Genomic DNA, 19,763 nt, shown 5'->3' on the forward strand with positions numbered 1-19,763 from the left:
CCGAGGCCCGGAGGTGAGGTCGCCTGCCGGGGGATGCCTCGAGTGGACGTGCGGTTCTGCTCCAGCCAGGCCCCTCATGCCTCGACCAGGCCTGCCTCGGCCACCAGCCCCGACGGAGGGGACGGCCTCACGGTCCTCGCCAACCCTGTCTGCCGTCCCAGGGGGCGTGCCCGGCCTGCTCCCCGTCCCGAGCGCTCGGCCCCGCCTGTTTGCAGCACTGACCGTGACCTGGGCGCCCTAGCCGCCCGTGCTCGCGGCTCAGGCCTCCTGGGATAGAAACCCCCGAGCAGAGCCGCCGGGCCACAAGGCCTGAGTGTCACTGTGGCGTTGGTCCTTAGAGTCACGTACTCGTTTGATGCTTGGTGGTCTCCAAAGGGGCTGGGGTCAGGCTCGCCCCGTGGGGTGAGGCGGGGGCTCTGATTCTGAACGTGAGAGCGATCGCACCCCGGGTGCACCGCGGGAAGCTTGTGTCTCGGTGGCCTGCCGCCTGTGCCCTGATCACACGTGCAGAGTCCTGCGTTCTAGTGAGTTCCCGGCTGTTCTGCAAGAACACACGGGTCTGGGGCGGAATCCCGTTGGAAACACTGCCTGCTTTGTACCCTTCCTGGACCCTCGGGACGCACTTTAGAACGTTAAAGGCCCTGGTGGGTACTGACATTGTTTGACCTGGTGTTTCCCAGACTCGACTGTGGAACCTGTTTTGCACCATCTGCCTCCAGGGTCCCCAGGGTCCCGTGGAACTCACTTTGGGAAAGCCGCACTGAGTCAACACCGAGGCCGCCGTGTGACTGCGCTGGGCCTGGTGGGGTGCTCGGGGGTGGGCTGGGGGGGCCTGCTTCCCCCTGCGGGGGTGCTCAGAGAGGGAGCAGCCGTCATTCAAGCTCCCCCCAGCCCCCAAATTCCCGGCGGCTCACAGCAGCTCCTTCTACCCGTACCTTAAGACACATTTCTATAAAACAGTCACTAGTCGTGGCGTTTAAAATCAGATTTCATGTAGAAGTCCAGGGTGCCGGCTTCTTTTTTAGGAAGTCGTAATAATACTGCCGTAGCTAAGAGACTCGGGCAGAAAGAAACGCTGTCCTGGGAGAGGCCCCTCCTGCTGCTTCGTGGGCTGCAGAAGGAAGAGCCATGGGCTACACGCTCTCTCCAGCAGCTGAAAGTGGATGCGCAGCCTCCTGCACCCGGGCCCTGCCAGGCCTGCTAGAGCCGCAAGGAAGCCGTGCCCCACGCTGGCCGCTTCCCCCCCGCCCGGCACCCCACCCCGGCGCCTCCTGAGCCCTGCCCTCACCTTTGGTCCACACCTTCCCAGGTGACCCACTCTGAGGCCACATTACAAGGGTTCAGGGGGTAGCAGAGCTGAGTCGGTTCATTTCATTTTTTTAAAGATTTTTTTGATGTGGACCATTTTTAAAGTTTTTATTGAATTTGTTACAATATTGCCTCTGTTTATATTTCGGTGTTTTGGCCGCGAGGCATGTGGGATCTTAGCTCCCCAACCAGGGCTCGAACCCTCTCCCCCTGCGTTGGAAGGCGACGTCTTCACCCCTGGACCGCCAGGGAAGGGAAGTCCCCGAGTCAGTTCATTTATCCGAAGACCCCGGGCGCGTTCAGGTAGCTCAGACGCTGCATCTGTGAACCCGAGCCCTGGGCTGAATTAATGGGGGGCCGAGCGTGGGGACTGAGCACTCGGTAGAGCGAGACCAGGTGCGGCAGCGGCCACGGGCAGAGACGCGCTCGGGCAGGGTGTTGTTGCCCGCCCCTTTCTAGAGGAATCTGGAGTTGATTCAAGATGCCTGTGTCGGGTGGGGTGAGGGGCAGGCCCCCCTCGGCACGTGATCTGGAAGCCAGACACGCCCCACATTTTTAACACCGAGGGCAGATTCTGGGGTGGACGGCTCTGCTTCCTGGCATTGCTTTCTTGCTTAAGAACACAGAGCAGAGGCGCTGCCCTGAGGGACAAGGCTGCGTCGGGGAACCCCGTCATCAGAGTGGTGTTGGCAGAGGGGAGGACATCCCATCCCAGCTGCCAGAGGAGCCCTGACTCCACGGGATGGCTCATGAGACCTAAAGCAGAGGCCAGTGTCTCAGTCTCCCCGAAGCCCGCATAGACCCTGTGTGGGGTGGAGGCCCCCTCCTGTGTCAGCCTGCACCCCTCACCCATGAAGCCAAGGGCTCAGCCGTCTTGTTCCAGGGCCCCTCTGGCCCTGCTGAGGTCACACCCCTCCTCAGAGCGGAGAAGGAGGCGCGGCCCCCTGGCGCAGTGTTCTTTTGCAAACCCAGACAAATCCCCACATCCCGTCGTGTGCCCGGGACACATCCTCTGCACCAGGACATGCACCAAAGGCTCCACGTTTGGATCAACCCATTCTGTGCCCACGGCACCCACTGTGGTAGGTCCTCCAGGCACCGGAGTGTGTGCGGGTTTAAATGAGAGCAGACTCTGGGCCTCGGCTTGCATCCCAGCTCTGTGACCTCAGGCGGGTTACTGACGCTCTCTGAGCTGAAGTTGCCTCCTTGGTATCAGTGGGATAGTATTACTCCTTGTGGCTTTGGTGCTGACATTAGGCACGCGCCGTGCTAAAGCAGGGCTGGGGCCCTGTCAGCCGCGGGTCAGTGTCAGCCGGCATCATCATCACCGTTGTTGTTATTATTGTTAATTCACAGATGAGCAGCCTGAGACCCTGAGGGCTCAGGTATCTCCCCCAGGAAGCCCACCGAAGGGTAGCGCCGTCCTTTTCTGCCCAGATAGATAGGTCACTCCCCCACTTTGTGTCCCTGACTTTGCACAGGGCTGCCATCCTCCCAAAGGCACGTCCCAGACCCTCCAGTCCCCCTCCCTGCCTCTCCATTTGCAAAAGCCACGCAACCCAGTTCCGGTCTCAGGGTTGCTGTGCACCCAGACGGTATCCTGGGCTCCTGGCCGCTGCCCTAGGCCACCCTTTTCCTGGGGGGAGACGGGGACCATCTGTGTGCTTTCCTGCCCACTGAGCATTGCTTGCAGTCCGATTGCAGGAAGCGCGGGTCAAGCGCTGGCGAGATCAGTCCAGCGCCACCTCGAACTGCATCTATTTTCAGACCGTGCTGCAAACTAGTTGGAAACGCACTGTCTCTCTCTCCTTTGTTCTGCTCCCTTGTTTTCCATCTCTCTGTAATTATGGGAAATGTGTATTCATTCACTCGGGGCCACCTGTTTGATTCTTAATCTCACTGGGCATCTCTCTCTCCTTCATCACATACGTCCTGTTTCTGATGGGATCTCAGTTTCATCAGCTTCCTCTGAATCCTGCCTCGGACTCCTGGGAACAGTCTGTGCGAATGACACGGGGGCGTCAAACCTGCATCTCCCATCGCTCCGCCTGTGCCCTTGGGGCCATGACAGCCTCCTGCCCTGGGTGCCCGATCCAGTAAGGCGGGTGTCATCAGCTCGGTCTTTGCTGATAAGCAGACCCCTGGAAAGTTCATGAAGCCAAACAGGAGAAGCTTCATGGACTTGCCTGGTGACCTGGGGGGGCTGGGGTTACCACAGCCCACTCCTCCGCTGGAAGGAGAGACCCTCTGGTGGTGGTGTGCCCCTCAGAGTGGGATCATATCCCCTCTAATACGCCACTCCGGGTATGAGTTCTCTTATTAGCACTCTGATATTCTTGCTTTTCTCAATGTACCATTGCCTGGTTGAGACACATTTTCTGTTTCTCACTCCAGAAATGATTTTTTTTTTTCCTTCTAAGAGAAAATTTGGTTCCAATTTTCTGGTGTAACTCTTTGGGGAAAGCAATTTACCAGAAGTGTATCCAGAGCCATAGACACATTCGGACCTTTTGGCCTGGCAATTCCACTCGCTCCTGGGAATAGAGTCAGAGGAAGTGACTTGAAAGAGGAAGCGGGGGGCTACGCGCGTGAAGATGTTCTCGGCAGCGTTGTTTATAAGAGCGAGAAGCCAAAAACCGTCTCAGCCTGACTCTAAGGAATTTGTCATGTTGACTCATCAGATATTCTGTGACTGGGAGCGGGATGACCCATACTGCTGGGACACTAGGTAGTCTTTAAAGGGCAGGATGCAGAGCCCAGTCCACCTCCACAGCTGTTCCGGGTGTGTCTGAATCCTAGGAAGCGGGCAAGTCTGTGCCACACTGGAAAGTGTGCATGGCATTTTAAACAGTATGTGTCTCAGCTGATTCACTTTGTGATACAGCAGAAACTAACACACCATTGTAAAGCAATTATACTCCAGTAAAGATGTTAAAACAAAAAAACCCAATATTCTTCTGGAAGATGCAGCTCTTTATGGTGGGCTAGATTCAGAGTTTAGGGAGCGGAATTGCATGACCGTTTCAGGCAGAAACAGAACAGCCTGGTGGTGACTCTGAACAGCTAGAGTTCTGCACAAGGGAGTGCTCTGCTGACCCCATTAGGAAAATGGGGCATTTGCTGGATTTTTTTTTTTTTAAGCAGAGTATGCATGAGCTGAGCTGATGCCGTGGAGGACGGGTTAGTCGGGATGATGGTGCTGGAGGTTCTTTCTGTCCAGAGACGTGGAGGAAAGCCGGCCGGGCTGGGCGTAGAGAGGGCACTGAACAGCTCGGGGTGCTCCCCCAACACATACTTGGGGAGTGATGGGGGGTGCAAAGGCTTCATGGCTCCTCCCAGGGAAGGCTGAGGGGTCTCTGGGGAAGGATTCACTGAGGCCCGATCTCCCAGCCCAGGAGGAAGACGAGGGTGGTACAGCCCCTCATCGAAGGAGATGGAATTTAGGGGCCGAAGGTGGAAGCACAGGGACGTGTGTACGCAGTCCCCTGGTTCCCAGCCCAGGCCTGAAGGACGGCGCTCAGGGAAGTGTGGCACGGCGGGACCTTGCCCGCCTCTTGGGCCTCTGGGCGGTGGGAGCCCTGCTTGCTGCCGCCTGAGCCTTACGGCGAAGCTTCCTTCAGCTTTGAGACAGGGCTTGGCTTCTCCCCTGAGCGTGAAGTGAGCCCCTGCCTCCCAGGAGGAGCCAGGTGCCACGAAGCAGAGAATCCTGGACTCAGGTCAGCAAGGTGTGCAGAGGTGCCCACACCCGGCCAAAGGGCCCGGGGATGCAGGGCTGAAGACCCCTCCCCTCCTCCCACTGCTCTCCCACTGAAGGGGCCTCTGAAAGGCCATGTGCAAAGGACGCCACCAGAGCCCCACTTACAGGCTCAGAGAGGTCATTCAGCCTGTCTGTGGTCACACAGCTAAACCTCGGCACAGGTGCAACCAGGACTGGCGGATGGCAGGGCCCTTGCAGTAGCCACTGTGGCCCTGGGGCTCTGTGGCCCACATCTTGACCACCTCGGGCCCGCCCACGGTGTCTCTGGGAGCCGGCCCGGGCTGCCCCAAAGGGAAAAGGTGCTTCCTCCCCCAGAATGGCTTTCTCTTTCCAGCTTGTGTGTTGGCCCCAAATCAAGGGAAGGCAAAACTGTCTTCTAATTTAAAAAGAGTGAGTGATCTGAAAGTCTTTTCAGACATAATGAGGTGTTGGACGTGCACAAGTGCTTTGGGGGTCCCCGAGGGCTGCACGGGCACCACCTACGGCCTCGCTGTCCCGCTGAGGTCTGGCAGGCAGCGGGGCACCTGAGACAGACAGACAAGGTCCCCCCCATCCTGCAGGAGCCCCGAGTGAATGGGGGGGACGCACAGAAGGTGGCCAAGTCCCACGGGCCTGGCACCCTGCCGGGAAATAGGGCTGTGGTTGCAGGTGGACCACTTGATAGGGAGGGAGTGGTCCCCTCTGGGACTGAAGGATGGGGTGGGGTGGGCTCCAGGGATGGCTGCCCAGGCTGTGGCAGCCACTGAGACTTGACGTAGATGGGTGTGTCAGCTGGACACCCCGGACGAGGTAGGAAACAGCACAGGAGAGACAGGTAGACGCCCCCCAGCCCTCCCCCGCCCCCACCAGTCCCCTCATCCTGCAGGAGCTGGCTCGCCCAGTGAGTGGGGAGGACAGGCAGAGGGGCTGGTGACATCTCGGGGGCTGGTGCAAGCACCCAGGTCAGGGCTGAAATTCCAGGCCCTTCTGGGACATCGAATTGCAGGGCTTGGGTTCAGTATCAGCTGCTGGGTCAGGGATGGGGCTAAGGGCAGACCCCACCCCCCAGCCCCGTGGCCAGGCTGTGTGACCTCAGGCAGGTTACTGAGGTGCTCTGGGCCTCAAGGGTCCTCCAGTGCACAACGGGGGGGAGTCGCCACTTGGCACGGTCGTGGGGAGAAGGGACAGATAGGAGACACGCGTAGCAGTCATTGTCTACTGCTTCCACTTTTGCTGTTGTGGTGACTATTGTCTTATTTCTGGATCCCACGTCTTTTCTACATTTCTGCAAGAGAGCAGAGCAAGCCAACGTGTCTGTGGGGCCCCAGTGAAATCCATCAAGTCCCTTTGACCTGGGGAGGCCTGCCCTGAGTCTCAGAGGTACCCCAGGGCCCAGGTGGCCAAGTGGGACCCTGCCCAGCAGCCCTGAAGATCCTGTGGTTCTGTCCTCGGCCTGCCGGGGTTGCGGGGTGCCCATGGCCTGCAGGCTCCAGCCTCGCTGTGTGGCTGCCCAGCTCCCCCTAAAACACACACTCGGCCCCAAGAACCCTCTCTCCTCTTGGAGAAGGATGCTCCACGGAGCTGACAGGGTCCTCGGGTTTGCCAGCCAGAAGGACTTTTAGTGGGCGTTCTGTTTGACCCCTTATTTGACATATGGGGAAACTGAGGCCCAGGGGAGGTGGGACCCACAGCCAAGCAGAGGTGGGATCAGTACGCACACAGGTGAGTCAGTTGACTTCCCCATTCAGCATCACCTGTCCTCCCCCTGCCCCCCAAGGTGAGCCCCCTGCCCTCCCCCTGCAGGGTCTACCCCACTCCCTCCTGTCCAGCGGTCGGGACACCACTGGCTGGCTTTGACGTTGAGGTGGAAGTGAGGCCAGCGCTGCCCCAGAGTGAAGGGCACGGGGTTGAGTGAGTTCTGGCACTGCTTGAGCCTCTATCTTCACGTCCGTAAAATGGGCATGAAAGGACCCACCTCACCTGGCTGTTGAGAGAACGGAACGTGTGACAGGCCCGGCCCTGGGCTGCGCTGGGTGGACGCTCAGAGTGGGGGGGCTACAGTGATGATGCGGGTATTAATGTTGGAGAAACGACCACCGCCCCAGCCCTCAGAGCCCTCCCTCTGCTCATCCCAAATTGCTCATGGGAGGCAGCCGCCGTCCGCATCTCTTCGCCTGACTTTCCGAGGCCACGGCCCACTGGCTGGCCCACCGGAGGCTGCTCTCCTCTCCTGCCCCTCGCGGTTGGGTTCTGCCTGGACTTGGGGTTTGCCTGACGGTGGCACCTGATCGAGCTCTGCTGCCAGCTCGACCCGGGCAGGAATTCATTTGAAGGTGAAATCAGTCACCGAGGCTTAATTAGTTCCCAGAATACAAACCTGCCTTAGGACCTGCTAGCGAGGGCATGAACCCAGGTGGGACTGACACGGGGACCATCGCAGTGCTCACTCAGGGCTGTCACGAGCACTTCATTCTCCAGGCATCCCGGCACCTATACAGGTTTTGATCCGCTAACACTTTGATCTAAAAGGTGGGGGCCCGAAACCTTCAAAGGCTGGATTCTTGTGTTGAAACAAACCTCCCCAGTGTCTGTGATCCTTCCCACCAGGCTGCAAGGGCACCCATGGTGCCAGGAACAGCTGCATGTCTTGGCTTCCACGGTCCGTGGTCAAGGGGCACCCAGGCTTCCTCACTCCGGCCTGTCTCTGCTTTGACACACTCACCATCTCCCCAGCGGACATAGCTGCTGCCTCTAGACACAGAGATCAGGGACTCACTGCCACATACTGTGTGTGCGTACAGGGGGGCAGTTGGGGAGACGCTTGTTTGCTTAATATATGTTTATGAACCCATGACTTCTACCTTCCAATAATGTCAGAGCGGCTCAGGTCGGAGGAACCCTCCTGCTGATAACAATGACAAACTTGAGACAAAATATATAAAAATAACAACAACTGCTTTGAGCCATTGATAGGTAACTGAAAGCAGATGGAACCAGAGGGGCCAGGACCCTTGACAGAAGGGAGTCCTCCAGGTGAGACCCACGTGAATGAGGGGGTTCCCTGATAGAAAGTGAGTTTCTCTGGGTTGAGGATCCAGCGGTTGGAGGTCAGGGTCAGGGCCACCTGAGTGGCTGGAAATGGGGGTGCAGGGGGAGAAGCTGGAAAGTGGATAGCCCCCAAATCTGCACATAAACCCCCCTCAAATCCTTGACTGACTTCTGAACTGTCATGTGCAAAAGGAGAGTCCAGGGGTCCCAGTGGAACACAGTAGCTTAAAGCTCAACGAGCCAAGGGGAGACAATGTGGAGTTGGGTTCTGTCTCATTAGAGGAGTTTGTTTCTGCCAGAGCCCAGGAAGGGCCCCAGAACTCAGGACCTCCCATAAGGACCACACCAACAGAGACTTCCCCCAAAAGCCTAAAAGCCACGCCTTCACAGGACAAAGTGTTCTGCTGATAATTTTACTCCCTGCCAGAGGAACTCAACACTCTTCAGAGGAAGATAACAAGACCCAGAGTCTCTACAACATATCAAACACAATGGCTGATAATAGAATCAAAAATGACTAGACAGGCAAAGAAGCAGGAAAGCATGACATGTAATCAAAGGAGACCTCGATTAACAGAAGCAGACCCAGAGACAACCCAGATGTTAATAGGCAGACAAGGACCTAAAGTAACTGGAACATGTATTTATAAGCTCCCTCTTGGTGCCAGGTCTTGTGTTGTACCCTGTGTAAAGCCCCTCCCCCACCCATGCCTTCCAGAAGGTTCCAGCTTGTGGGGTGGAGGTGTTCATGGTGGGAAGAGTTCTAGAAACAGGTATTTCATGTAGTGAGACAAGCACAGTGAAAGCCTCAGCGACAAAGTCCAGGATGTGAGGTAGGAAAGTATCATTCTTTCATTTGTTCATTCATCGAATCAAGGTAGAAAAGCACAGGTATCCAGTGGGAGGCTGAGCTGTGTTCTGGTGATGAAGTGGTGAATAAGACAGACGCAGTCCCTGTGGATAAAATACGGTAATATAAGCAAACTCACAAATGGTGTGATTTCAGTTTTTGAGAAGTGCAATGAAGGAAAAGTAACAAGGGGCTAAGAGAGAGAATAAGAGGGTTGCCTTTTTAAAAAGGATGGTCAAGAAACACCTCTGGGATGAGGCGACCTCGAGAGTGAGTGCTGAAGGATGGGGATTAGAGAAGCCAGCTCGAGGGGAGGGTAAAGGAGTCCATGTGGGGGCCACAGCAGAGGTGAGGCCCAGAGGGGTGTTCAGGGCACCGAGAGGGGCTGGCAGGGGCCTGCGGGGGGAGGGGCGGTGTGAAGGAGCAGGGGGAGCGGAGGTGATGGCATGAGGACCCCTGGGGGCCTATAAGGGAGAGCGACACAGCCTGCCACATGTGGTGTCTTTGAAGTTCAGGCAGCTCTAACAAAACACCACAGACAGGGCACGTTAAACAGCAGACATTTATCTCTCACAGTCCTGGAGGCTGGACGTCCAAGATCAAGGTGCCTACCAGTTCAGGTCCCGGTGAGGCCCCACCTCCTGGTTTGCAGATGGTGCCTTCTCTCTGTGTCCTCATATGGCAGAAAGAGATGTCTCTCCCTGCCTCTTCTTATAAGGGCACTAATCCCATCATGGGGCCCCACCCTCATGACCTAATCACCTCCCAAAGGCCCCACCTCCCAATACCATCCCACTGGGAGTCAGGGCTTCAGCATATGAATTTGGGGGAGATAACCTTCTGTCTCTAGCACGTGGTCACTCTGGTTACCCTCCAGCCAGCTCAGGGGCTGCCTTTCAACAAATCGCTCTGTGTGTGGTTAACTTTTCAGTGTGTCCTGAGACATGTGGGCATCCGTGGCTGCAGAGGTTCACTCTGTGGGGCCCTGGCACCTGCAGTACAGTCCCCAGTGTCCAGGCACCCAGAAGGCTTCCGGAAGAGGTGTCCACGTCTGGCCTTGGGGGTTGAGGGCGGTTCCATTGAGCAGTTGGGCAGGGTGGGCACTGGTGACTTGTCTCAGCGCCCTGAGCCTCAGTTTCCCCTGTGGGATGTCCAGATGTCCTCCGTCGCTGGGCTCTCAGAAGGGCCACCCAGGGTGGCTCTTGCTTTCTTTATTAAGCCACAGCGCTGCCCCTTGCCCCACCCCACCCGGGGAGAGCGTTCGCCCGGCATGCAGTGTCTCTGCGGGACTCTGGGGCACAGGCAGGGTTTGGAGTCTACGGTCCTTCCAGAATGCACCTTGAGGACCCTCATCCTGTGTGGTCAGCCCCAGTTCAACCCTCCACAGCCCCTCTCCCTGTCCCTGCTCTGACCTTGGTCTTGACTCTAAAGCACTGCGTCAGGACTGGTGGGTGGGTAGCCCCTGCCAGAGCCCCTGACCCCTGCTACCATCAGCAGGGAGCCGGGCCGCCCTGGGGAGAGACCCCCACCCCGGGGGGGTTCTGAAGCCCCCTCATCGGTGCCCCTTACCCAATTATCCAGGGGCCTCAATGGATCCTCCAGGAGCAAAGCTTCCCTCTGTGGCCCCAGCTGACGGGAACGTTACAAATCCTGCAGACACCTACATCTTTGTTCAAAGATAACCCCGCATTATTGCTGAGACGCCTTTTTATATCCCCTGTTATTTATAAAAGTATGATTCATTTAACAATTATTGTGAGATGGAGAAATGTTGCCTACTAATATTAAAGTTGCAGTTATCTAAAGCAACGCGGAAAGGAAGCAAGGTCTGCTACTTTGGATCAGGTGGGGAGTAAGCAGGAAGAATCCGGGTCTAGCCCACAGCCCCCCAGGACCCGCTGCCTCCCTGATCCTGGCTTGGTGAGCTGGGCGAGGCTCTCGCACACAGTTTCCTTTTCAGCAATTGGTTTTCGCTCCTGTAAGATAAAGTGGAGGGCGGGGCTGGTGGGCCACTGAGACCCTCTGGAGTTTCGTTTCCTCTTTTCCGTTCCCCATGGGCCTCCTGTCTGTCGAGAGGCTGCAGCCGCCTCCGCAAGTTTGCATTATGGCAGAGATAGACTCAGGGACTCTCCTGCTTGCCCAGCCCCTGTCTCCATCCCAGCCAGCTCTCCCTTCTCCACACCCCCACAAGTAGGAGGCGGGGCCTGAGTGAATCCCCAGGCCGCTTGGAAAGAGAAGGGAAACAGCCACTACCTCTGGGATTTCAGGGCCTTGGAGACATTCGTATCCCAGCCCCAGCCCCGCCAGCTGGTCAGCCAGGGTCTTATTGAAGAGATCGCTCTGGCTGTTGATGAAGAAAAGGAAGGGCCCAAAGGAGTTTGGTGGCTCTCAGTGTGCCAAGGGGGCCAGAGAGCCAGGCTCGCGAGCTGTGTGGCCAGGCTGGTAACCAGCCCACGCGGCTGTTCCGTGGAGCCGGCGCCGCCTTGAGGCCACGCCCACTGGCCCCGTGGCGTTGCTCCTCCTGAAGCAGAGCCTTGGCCATGCCTCGGGTTGCCTGGAGCCCCGGCAGCAGCGTAAAAGCTGAAAGAATGAGCCCCAGCTCCCCCCACCCCCAGACAGGCAGGACGGGGGGTGGGGACTCTGCAGACACGGCAAGGACACTGAGGACACTGGCCTGACCGATGTCCAGCGCGCCTGCCCGTGGGGACCGGGCGACAGCCCTGCAGGGCCGTCCTTCTCTGCTGCCCAGCAAGGATCGGTCAGGGCCTGGGCGGACATGGGGGTGGATGGAGGTAGGATGGGGCAGAGAAGGGAGGCGATTTCAGTACAACCAAGGAGACCAGCTTGGTGGGCCTGGAGGAGGGCCTGGGGACACTCAGAACAAAGTAGAAGCTGGACTCGCCACCTCCCTCTTTTCCGGTTCATTCATTCGCTCATGTCCACAGCAGTGGGAGCACACCCCGTTTGCGGGACGGTAGGGGAGCTGGACGCTAGACCTGGTTTCAGGAAGATTGATGTTCCCTGGAGCCGGAAGGTCCCCAGGGTGGCCCTCGGTCGGGCGGGCGGAGTGGGGGGTGTCTCTCCAGTGACTGGATCCATCCGGGAGACTTCCTGGAGGAGGCGGCACCCAAAGAGGCCATGTAAATGCATTCTGAGGGACCTTGGAGGGCTTATCACAGGCGCAGGGGCAGGGTGGGTGCCGGGTAGATTGACTTGGGATTCACTCACAGATTTTTTTTTTTTCGTTAAATGTATTTATTTAGCAGTTGCACATTTAGCCGTGGCAACCTTCACGTCCAGGCACTGTTACAGATATTGATTTGATCCTCGCCTCCTGTGTGGCGACACCGTTCACATCCCCACTGATAGAAGAGGAAATGAATGTACAGAGATTTATCGCGACTTTCCCCGGACACAGAGCTGGGAGGTGAAGGGGCTGGGACTCGACCCCAGAAGGCTGACCTCCCCCTTTTCGTGCTCTAAACACGACTTATGCGATCCCACAGCCAACACTGGGAATGCGTTGGGTTATTCCTACCTTACAGATGGGGAAACCCAGGGCCGGGGTGCCTGACCAGCCCATAGCCGCCCAGCAGTAAGACACAGAGCCGGCCCCTAACTCAGATGCTGGCCCACTTGCCCTCACCGGGCTCTTTCCCCGCCGGCTGGCACGGCGAGGAGAGGTGGGCTGACTGTCCACGCCTGAGACCCACCAGCCCCGCAGACTCTCACCAGGCTTGCTTATAACACCTGGCGCATCCTCCCTGCCAGGACTTCAGAGCGTCTTGAAATGTTCTGATGTGCGAACAGCCTTTTTCATAGGAAAAATGAAATTATTTTCAGCCTGTTATCAGGCAGTTGTCAAGAGACCTGGCAGATGAAGGGCTTAGACAGTGAGGGTTTGGGAGGCGGCCAGAGCGAGCGGGGGCAGAGGGCGCAGAGGCCAAAGCTGTGCAGGCCGGGGTGGGGGGGCGTGGGGCGGGCGGGAGGGCGGGGCCGTCTCACGCATCGTTTATGATTTACTTACTGCTTCTTACCGAGGGCCTGGCACTGGACTCGGGCTGGGTGGGGCTGAGGTGATGCTAAAAGGCCAGGCCAGAAGGCTGACAGCTAGGGGTTCGTTCTGGGGTGACCTTCTTCCTTCCTAGAAGCTATCTGATTTGGGGGACCTCCATCTAATCCCTCCTCCTGCCTTTGTGTCTTTCAAACAGGCCCCAACTCAAAAGATGCTCATTTATCCTTTGAGGTGGACGGGTGGGTGAGCAGGTGGACAGATTCACCAGGTAGCATCCAGGTCCCCACCCGCCTCACCCCAGCCCTGCTTGGACCCAGAATTCTTCTTCTCCCTTCTCCCCCTCGTTTGGAATGAAATCCATTTGGAACCAAACCTCAGTCAGCAGGAATGTGACCAGCACAGCCTCTGATAGTCACTTGGGATGCTCCGGGAAAGCCCTGTGTAGGAAGAAAGAGTCTAGGAGTTGATGGGAGGAAAGCTTAGCCAGCTTTGGGCTGGGCCCCGACACCTCCAAACCTACTTTATTTGTTGGGATGAAGTCTGTGCTTCGAACGCCTCGGCTTTCCCTTCCAATTAGTATGTGGCAGGTGCGGGCGTGTTGTCTGTGTGACAGTAAAGGAGACTGGTGCACATGGGTGCAGAGCCAGCACACAGGTAGTGAGCTCCCTGTTTCTGGAAGTATTCAAGGAGAGCATGCCTGCCAGTGGCGAGGAGGTTTTACATGGGCGAGGAGGGTGAAGTCAGGAATGGACCACCTCCTCCCCAAAGCCCGGCAGGATTTCTGTGGAGCAGAGCCTGGTCCGTGGGGCCGGGCACACAGTAGGTCTGCACATGAACCTCAGCTCTGGCTCCTAGTCTTGGGGAATTGTTTGCTCAGGTTCCTGGAAGGGTGATTGGAAGAGCTGTCTGCTTATTAGAAGAACTGAAGGTGTCTGGAATGGGAATCCTTTGGCTAAGGGGTGTTTCCTGGGGTTCCTCAAATTCTGTTATGTCCAAAGTCTGCTCTTATGCCCCCACCCCGCCACTCATGCAGCCTGGGAGGGAGCCAGAACCTTTTCTGTCCTGACCACTGCTGCATCCCCTGGGCCCGCACAGCTCGGGTCCACACGTGTGATGGGACGTAGACCCTGGGCGGGGGGTGAGGGGTGATGGAGCGCCCCGCCTGCCCCTCTGCCCGGGGCCAGCCAGCCTGTTTCCTGGTTACAGGGTCTGTCTCAGCGAGGCTCACCTCTCGGGTGAGCAGCCGGGAGGCCCTCTCGTTTCCAAACTCTGCTCCTACCTGTGGACAAACGCACCCATGAGGGTCACTCCAACACAGTGACGGGGACGTGGGCTGGGGGCTGTCCCACCTGGGCCACGTGTAAATGCCCTTTGGGCATCTCTGGTTCTGCTCCCAGCACGGGGGCAAGGGCTCCGCCCCAGGTCCACAGCGGGGGAGCCGGCGATGGCCCGGCACCTCTGGCCTTTGGCGAGGTCGCCGCCCATCAACCCCGAAACACACGCACTCTCTGCTGACAGCCAAGGTGGCAGCGCCACAGCAAAGATTGTCGCGGGCACTTGGTGCGGGAGAAGCTCACGCTCTGGGACAGCGTCAATCACTAGCAGATGGAGGGAGGGTTGAGCACTGCATCGCCGCCCACTCCCCAGAGGGTTTCCTGGGCTGGGCAAGCGCTCGGGACCAACATGGCAGGGCCCCGGCCTCCGGGGCAAGTCCCTAGTTTCACCGTCCCTGTGGCATCCTGTCCCAGCCAGGGCAGATGGCCAACAGCCCCCCGATAAACTAGACTTCCCCACCCTGAAGACCCCTGGCGAGTAAACCCGGTGGCAGAGCTGCAGGCTCCCCAAGTGGAAGCGGCTGTGTCCTTGTTCGTGACGCTTTCTACATCCGAGAGAGATGCTTCTGGAAGCTTTTCAGCCTTGCACCAAGGTCCAAGGACATCCAGCTGTGCCAGCGCCACCTCTGTCCCCCAGGGACGTGAGTGGTGAGGGGCAGGTCGTGGGGTCTTTGTTGATAAACTGCACCAGCGGCCGAATGTCTCCTGGGGCAGAAATGGCCTGGGCGCTGGCATGGCGGGGGAGGGTCACCGGGGGCGGGGTTTGAAGGCAGCTCCGAGCTGTGCGATGGGGCGTCGTGGGAGTGCAAGGAGGATGAGGCTCAAATGCTCGGCTGGAACAGGGCACCCAGTCTCCATTCTCGCTACCCTGGAGAGACCTTTTGGTGGGACGTCCCGCCAGCCTGGGCATCCCGTGAGGAGATGTTCCCAGTGCTTACGCTGCCATTTTTGTTGGCACAAAGCATGTCGACCATATGGAATTCAACTTACAGGCTCCCGTTGCTTTTCCTCATCTCCTCCCATCTTTCTCTCTCGCTCGCTCGCTCTTTTTTTTTTTTTTTCGAATTTCAGAAGCAGTTCTCTTAGCAACAGAAAAAACACACACTTAATTACAGCCCCAGCAGCAGATGCGTCGGGTGGCAGAGCCCGCTCCCTGAGATGCTCCGTTTAGTTTTCGGGAAGACCTTTCTCCTTGTGTAGAAATAACCCCGTTCCACCTGCCGTGGGGTTCGCCAGCCATGGCCCCTCCCTTTGTGTTTCCTGCACGGGCAGAACTTTCTCCCTGTCGCCTCTCCCTGTGTCTCCCGGACTCTGTAAGGAACGTGCAGCGTGGCTCTGAAAACGCTCACTTTTCTCAGCTGCCTGGAATTAGGGCGAGCCGTGCGTGGCTGGGCTGCAGTTTGTTTTATCTCTCTTTTGTTTCAAAAAAAAAAGGAGGGTGGGTGGAAATCCTGTTTTCTCCAGGGTCATTACCTCCAAGGGGGAGGCGGGGGGGAGCCAGAGAAGCAATGGGTCCTTGTGTGTGATTCTCGCCAATGGAAATCTGGGTCATGTTCAGAAATTCCAGGAGGCTGGCACCGGCCGCCCAGTTAACACGGGTCTGGCGCGCGGCTTATCTGGAACCGGGATGTTTTATCTCCTCGACTGGCTCCCCACATCAGCTGGCGGACAAACGGCATTCGAGAGCATTTGGCTTTTTCTTTAAAATGAAAATCAGCGAAGCACAGTGCATGCCATGTAGCCCCGGGCGCCTCTGAGCGGGAGTGGCCGGAGCCCCAGCCGGAGGGTCCTTGGGTCATCGCGGGGGGGGGGGCGGGGGGGGGTTCCGGCTCACCGATGCACTGATCACAAAAGCAGGGTGGCACCGCTCACATGACGGGCGCGGGGAGAGGCCGCGGGCTTTGAGAGCAGCCCCAGTCTACGCACAGTTGGCTCCCAGCTGACAGGCAGAATATGGGGTGGGCTTTGTCACCAGCATGCTGGGTCTGGCCTGCCCAGCTGTGCTTGGGAGCCGGCAGTGCCCAGAGGCCCGCCACCGCTCCCCGGGTCCGAGACGCTCCAGAGCCCAGGGGCCGGGCAGCCCTGCTCCCCTTCCTCCCATCCGAGAAGGTTATATAATGAGCGGACCACTGCCGAAGTCGGAGGGAAAATGAAGTCTTTGTTAAATGCCTTCAGCAAGAAGGAAGGTAAGGAACGAGCTGTAGGGTGCGTGGTGCACAGGAACGAGCAGTTTCTTACTGATTCTCCCGGGGAGCTGGGGCCTCCCTTTCCTCCTAAAATTGCTGGTCGTTCATCCCCGCCACGGAGGGGAATAATTACTCCTGGGGGGCGAAAGGGCTTTGTTGTAGTTGGTCTGGAATTTTAACCCACTTGAAGGTGCCGGGGGTTTTTTTGTTGTTGTTGTCGTTTTCCTAAGTCTCCAGCCCCTTTGCAGAATTGTGGCATGTGCATCCCTGGTGCTTCCAGAGGGCAGTTTAGGAACTAAGACCTGGGGAAAATAGGAAGTTTGACTCTAGTCTGTCCGCTACCTGGAGCACATGCGGAGCACTTGGGCAGGAGTAAGGAAGGTCAGGGCACTGCTGGCCGCCCCGGCCGGGTGGACGCTTTCAAAACCACCGCTCGGCTGTCCTTGGCCGTCCCCGGGTTGGAGCGGATGGGAGATGCAGCGCGGTAGACTTTAAAAGTGCAGCTGCTTTTTCATACCTTGTGTGACTTGTATTGTGGAAAAGAAACGTGTAAGTAAATGCATGGAAGACAGCTAAGGAAATATCCACCCACTTAGAGTTTGCAGATTGCCTGGAAGAAGGAAACAGTTGGGTGGAATATTAATTATTTTCAGACAGGAAGAGAGTTATTTCTAACCCTTTTCACACAAATACCCCCAACATTTCCACGGCTGGTTCCAGTTAGTTTGTCAGACAGGGAGCTCTTGTTTTATGAAATCGGGAGGTTTATGAAGACGTGAGTTTAGAGGGATTAAAAAGATATTTCCCAGCCCAAGCCATAAGATAAACATGGAAGAAATTTCCAATGATACCGCACAGGAAACGAACTTAATGTGAATCTTGGTGTTTAAGCGAGATAATTTTCATTAGAGCGTTCACCCTGATGTCACCTAGGCGATTCCATCCGAGTAACTCGATGGGTCCTCAGGCAGAATGTATTTGCAAAAGTCCCAGCTTTCATCCCTGAATCTTCCAAGGGCAGCTGCCCCATGTGAATTGTGGCCATTCTCAGAAAGACCTCTTCCGCCTGGTTCTCGGGAACGTTTAGAAAGAACAGACTTTGTCTGTGCTCGTTTGCTTACATGATGAACCCAGATTCGCCTTCTGGGACTTTGGTCTTTGTAATCTGTGCACAGCATGAGGGTTTCAGTCGGGGGTATGGTGTTTTGTTCATTGTGTTCTCTTCTTCCCTTGATCTTTCTTCCCTTGTGAGCCTTTCTTAGCCATTGGCAGGACTCCCCCCCCGCCCCCAAGTTCCATCACTTTCTGTCAAGGGCGTTAGTACTGTACGCACCCGGTTACATGGGTCAGAAAAATAGAATTGACTGTAGGTAGGGTCAGGGAGGCTGGGAGGCTCGGCCCAAGTTCGCGTCATGGAATGTGGGCGTTTCCTGGTCTCGGGGTGTCCCCTTTGAGCTGGGGTCCCCCTCCCCCCGGTCCCCCCGGGCCTGTCCTTGGGTGGGGGGCAAGGAGGACGAGCTGGGAGCCCGAGGGGGCTCTACCCCAAGCGTCTGCCTGAGAGCTTGGCTCCCTCCTGGTGCTGTGGTCCTGCAGCCAGCAGGCTCTGTGAATGGAGAGCTCCGCTGCTCTCGGAGATCCTGGAACCGCCGTCCTTTGCAAGGTCTCCGCACCCCCACCCCCCGCCCCCGCCCACTCCTCTGCCAGGCGGGGCTCACATCACCCTCTGTCATTCCAGAAGTCTTCTGGCCTCCATCCGACACTGACAGAGGGAGTGACAAGCATGAGCTTCTCCCTGGTGACCAGCAAACACAAACCCGGCACTTTTCCCCAAATTCAGATTTTACTAGGAGGTGGGGGTAAGGCCTGGGCTGATTCCCCGGTGGGCTGAGCCCTGGAGAGGGCGGCCTCTTGGGCCCTGGAGACAGGGGTCCGCGGAGCATGCCTCTCCTCCATCTCCCTCCCGGCCGGGCTTTGAAGAGTTCCTTTGCTTTGAGGACGCAAGTGATAGTGTCTCTTGCCCTGACAGACAGGCTTCAGAGGAAGCAGGCTGGCATGAGGGTGCGGCTGGAAAGAGCGTGACCTCCCCCGTGGGTCGCTTCCAAGTTCTCACAACTGTAGGAGCCAGATGTGGATTCTGAGCGTGCGTCCTCGGGAAGCCTTGTGACATTTCCGTGTGGCTCCCCTGGGTTGGCTACATCTCTGCTTTCCCAGGACTGCCCTGCATCCCAGGGAGGCGGCAAAGGGGTGCACTTGGTCACAACTGTCTCAATGGAGCTCTGCCAGCACCACCTCTGTCCCCGTGAGCCCTGCCCGCGCCACCTCTGTCCCCGTGAGCCCTGCCCGCGCCGCCTCTGTCCCCCATGAGCCCTGCCCGCGCCGCCTCTGCCCCCGTGAGCCCTGCCCGCACCACCTCTGTCCCCCGTGAGCCCTGCCCGCGCCACCTCTGTGCCCCGTGAGCTCTGCCAGCGCCGCCTCTGTCCCCGGTGAGCCCTGCCCGCACCGCCTCTGCCCCCCGTGAGCTCTGCCCGCGCCACCTCTGTCCCCCGTGAGCCCTGCCCACGCCACCTCTGTCCCCGTGAGCCCTGCCCGCGCCACCTCTGTCCCCGTGAGCCCTGCCCACGCCACCTCTGTCCCCGTGAGCCCTGCCCGCGCCGCCTCTGTCCCCCGTGAGCCCTGCCCGCGCCGCCTCTGCCCCCGTGAGCCCTGCCCGCGCCACCTCTGTCCCCGTGAGCCCTGCCCTCCAGCGTGGGAGTGGGCTGGCATCAGGGGGTTGCTATACTTGGTTTCCATGACGAATCTCACCACCTCTGACCTTGGGCAGCTGGGCTGGTGGGTCCTGCAGGACCCCGTCCTGAACTGCTGACGCCGTTCTCTGAGGTGCTGGCTTCCCCAGGTCCAGATAAGCCCCCCGGAGGCTGTGTGTTACCCGTGGCCCTGCGGGCCGGTTTGCGGACCGGCCGCCCAGGCTTCTGGCCAAAGTGTGCACAGCCTCGTGTATTGGGCCTCGGCCTGGGGCAGCCAGCGCGAAGGGGGTCCGTGTCCTTTGCTGCTAGAATCGGCGTGTCGCTTTCCCTGCAACCCAGAGGCTTACATTTCTTTAGTCGCCTCTTCTTGGAAAGGACACCTTCTGTTTCTGGCCCAGGGCACGGGCCGTGTGGATTCCGGCCCTCACGGGCCCTGCGAGCAGTGTCCTCATTCCAGGTCCCTGGGTGTACTGATCTCACAGAGCGAGGGCCTCGCCCCTGGTCTAGAGCTTCGTAAGAAGCATGGGAGGTTTGTCAATCCC

The 19,763-nt window shown here is 58.1% G+C and overlaps 1 protein-coding gene across 15 annotated transcripts in view; it reads left to right on the plus strand.

Moving 5' to 3' along the window:
• The window catches only part of SHANK2 (SH3 and multiple ankyrin repeat domains 2), a 548,430-nt gene that overhangs the window by 249,807 nt on the left and 278,860 nt on the right, over window positions 1–19,763 (plus strand). For 2 of the 15 annotated variants that reach the window (XM_070046077.1, XM_060302796.1), the window contains exon 1: window positions 16,127–16,477. The exons of the other annotated variants lie outside the window; for them this stretch is intronic. In XM_070046077.1, coding sequence (XP_069902178.1) covers window positions 16,441–16,477 — 37 coding nt within the window. In that variant the 5' untranslated portion in view covers window positions 16,127–16,440. Of the gene's footprint in view, window positions 1–16,126; window positions 16,478–19,763 lie in introns of those variants that run through there. 15 annotated transcript variants of the gene reach the window in all.

This window comes from Globicephala melas, chromosome 8, assembly GCF_963455315.2.
Source record: "Globicephala melas chromosome 8, mGloMel1.2, whole genome shotgun sequence".
NCBI classification, from domain to species: domain Eukaryota; kingdom Metazoa; phylum Chordata; class Mammalia; order Artiodactyla; family Delphinidae; genus Globicephala; species Globicephala melas.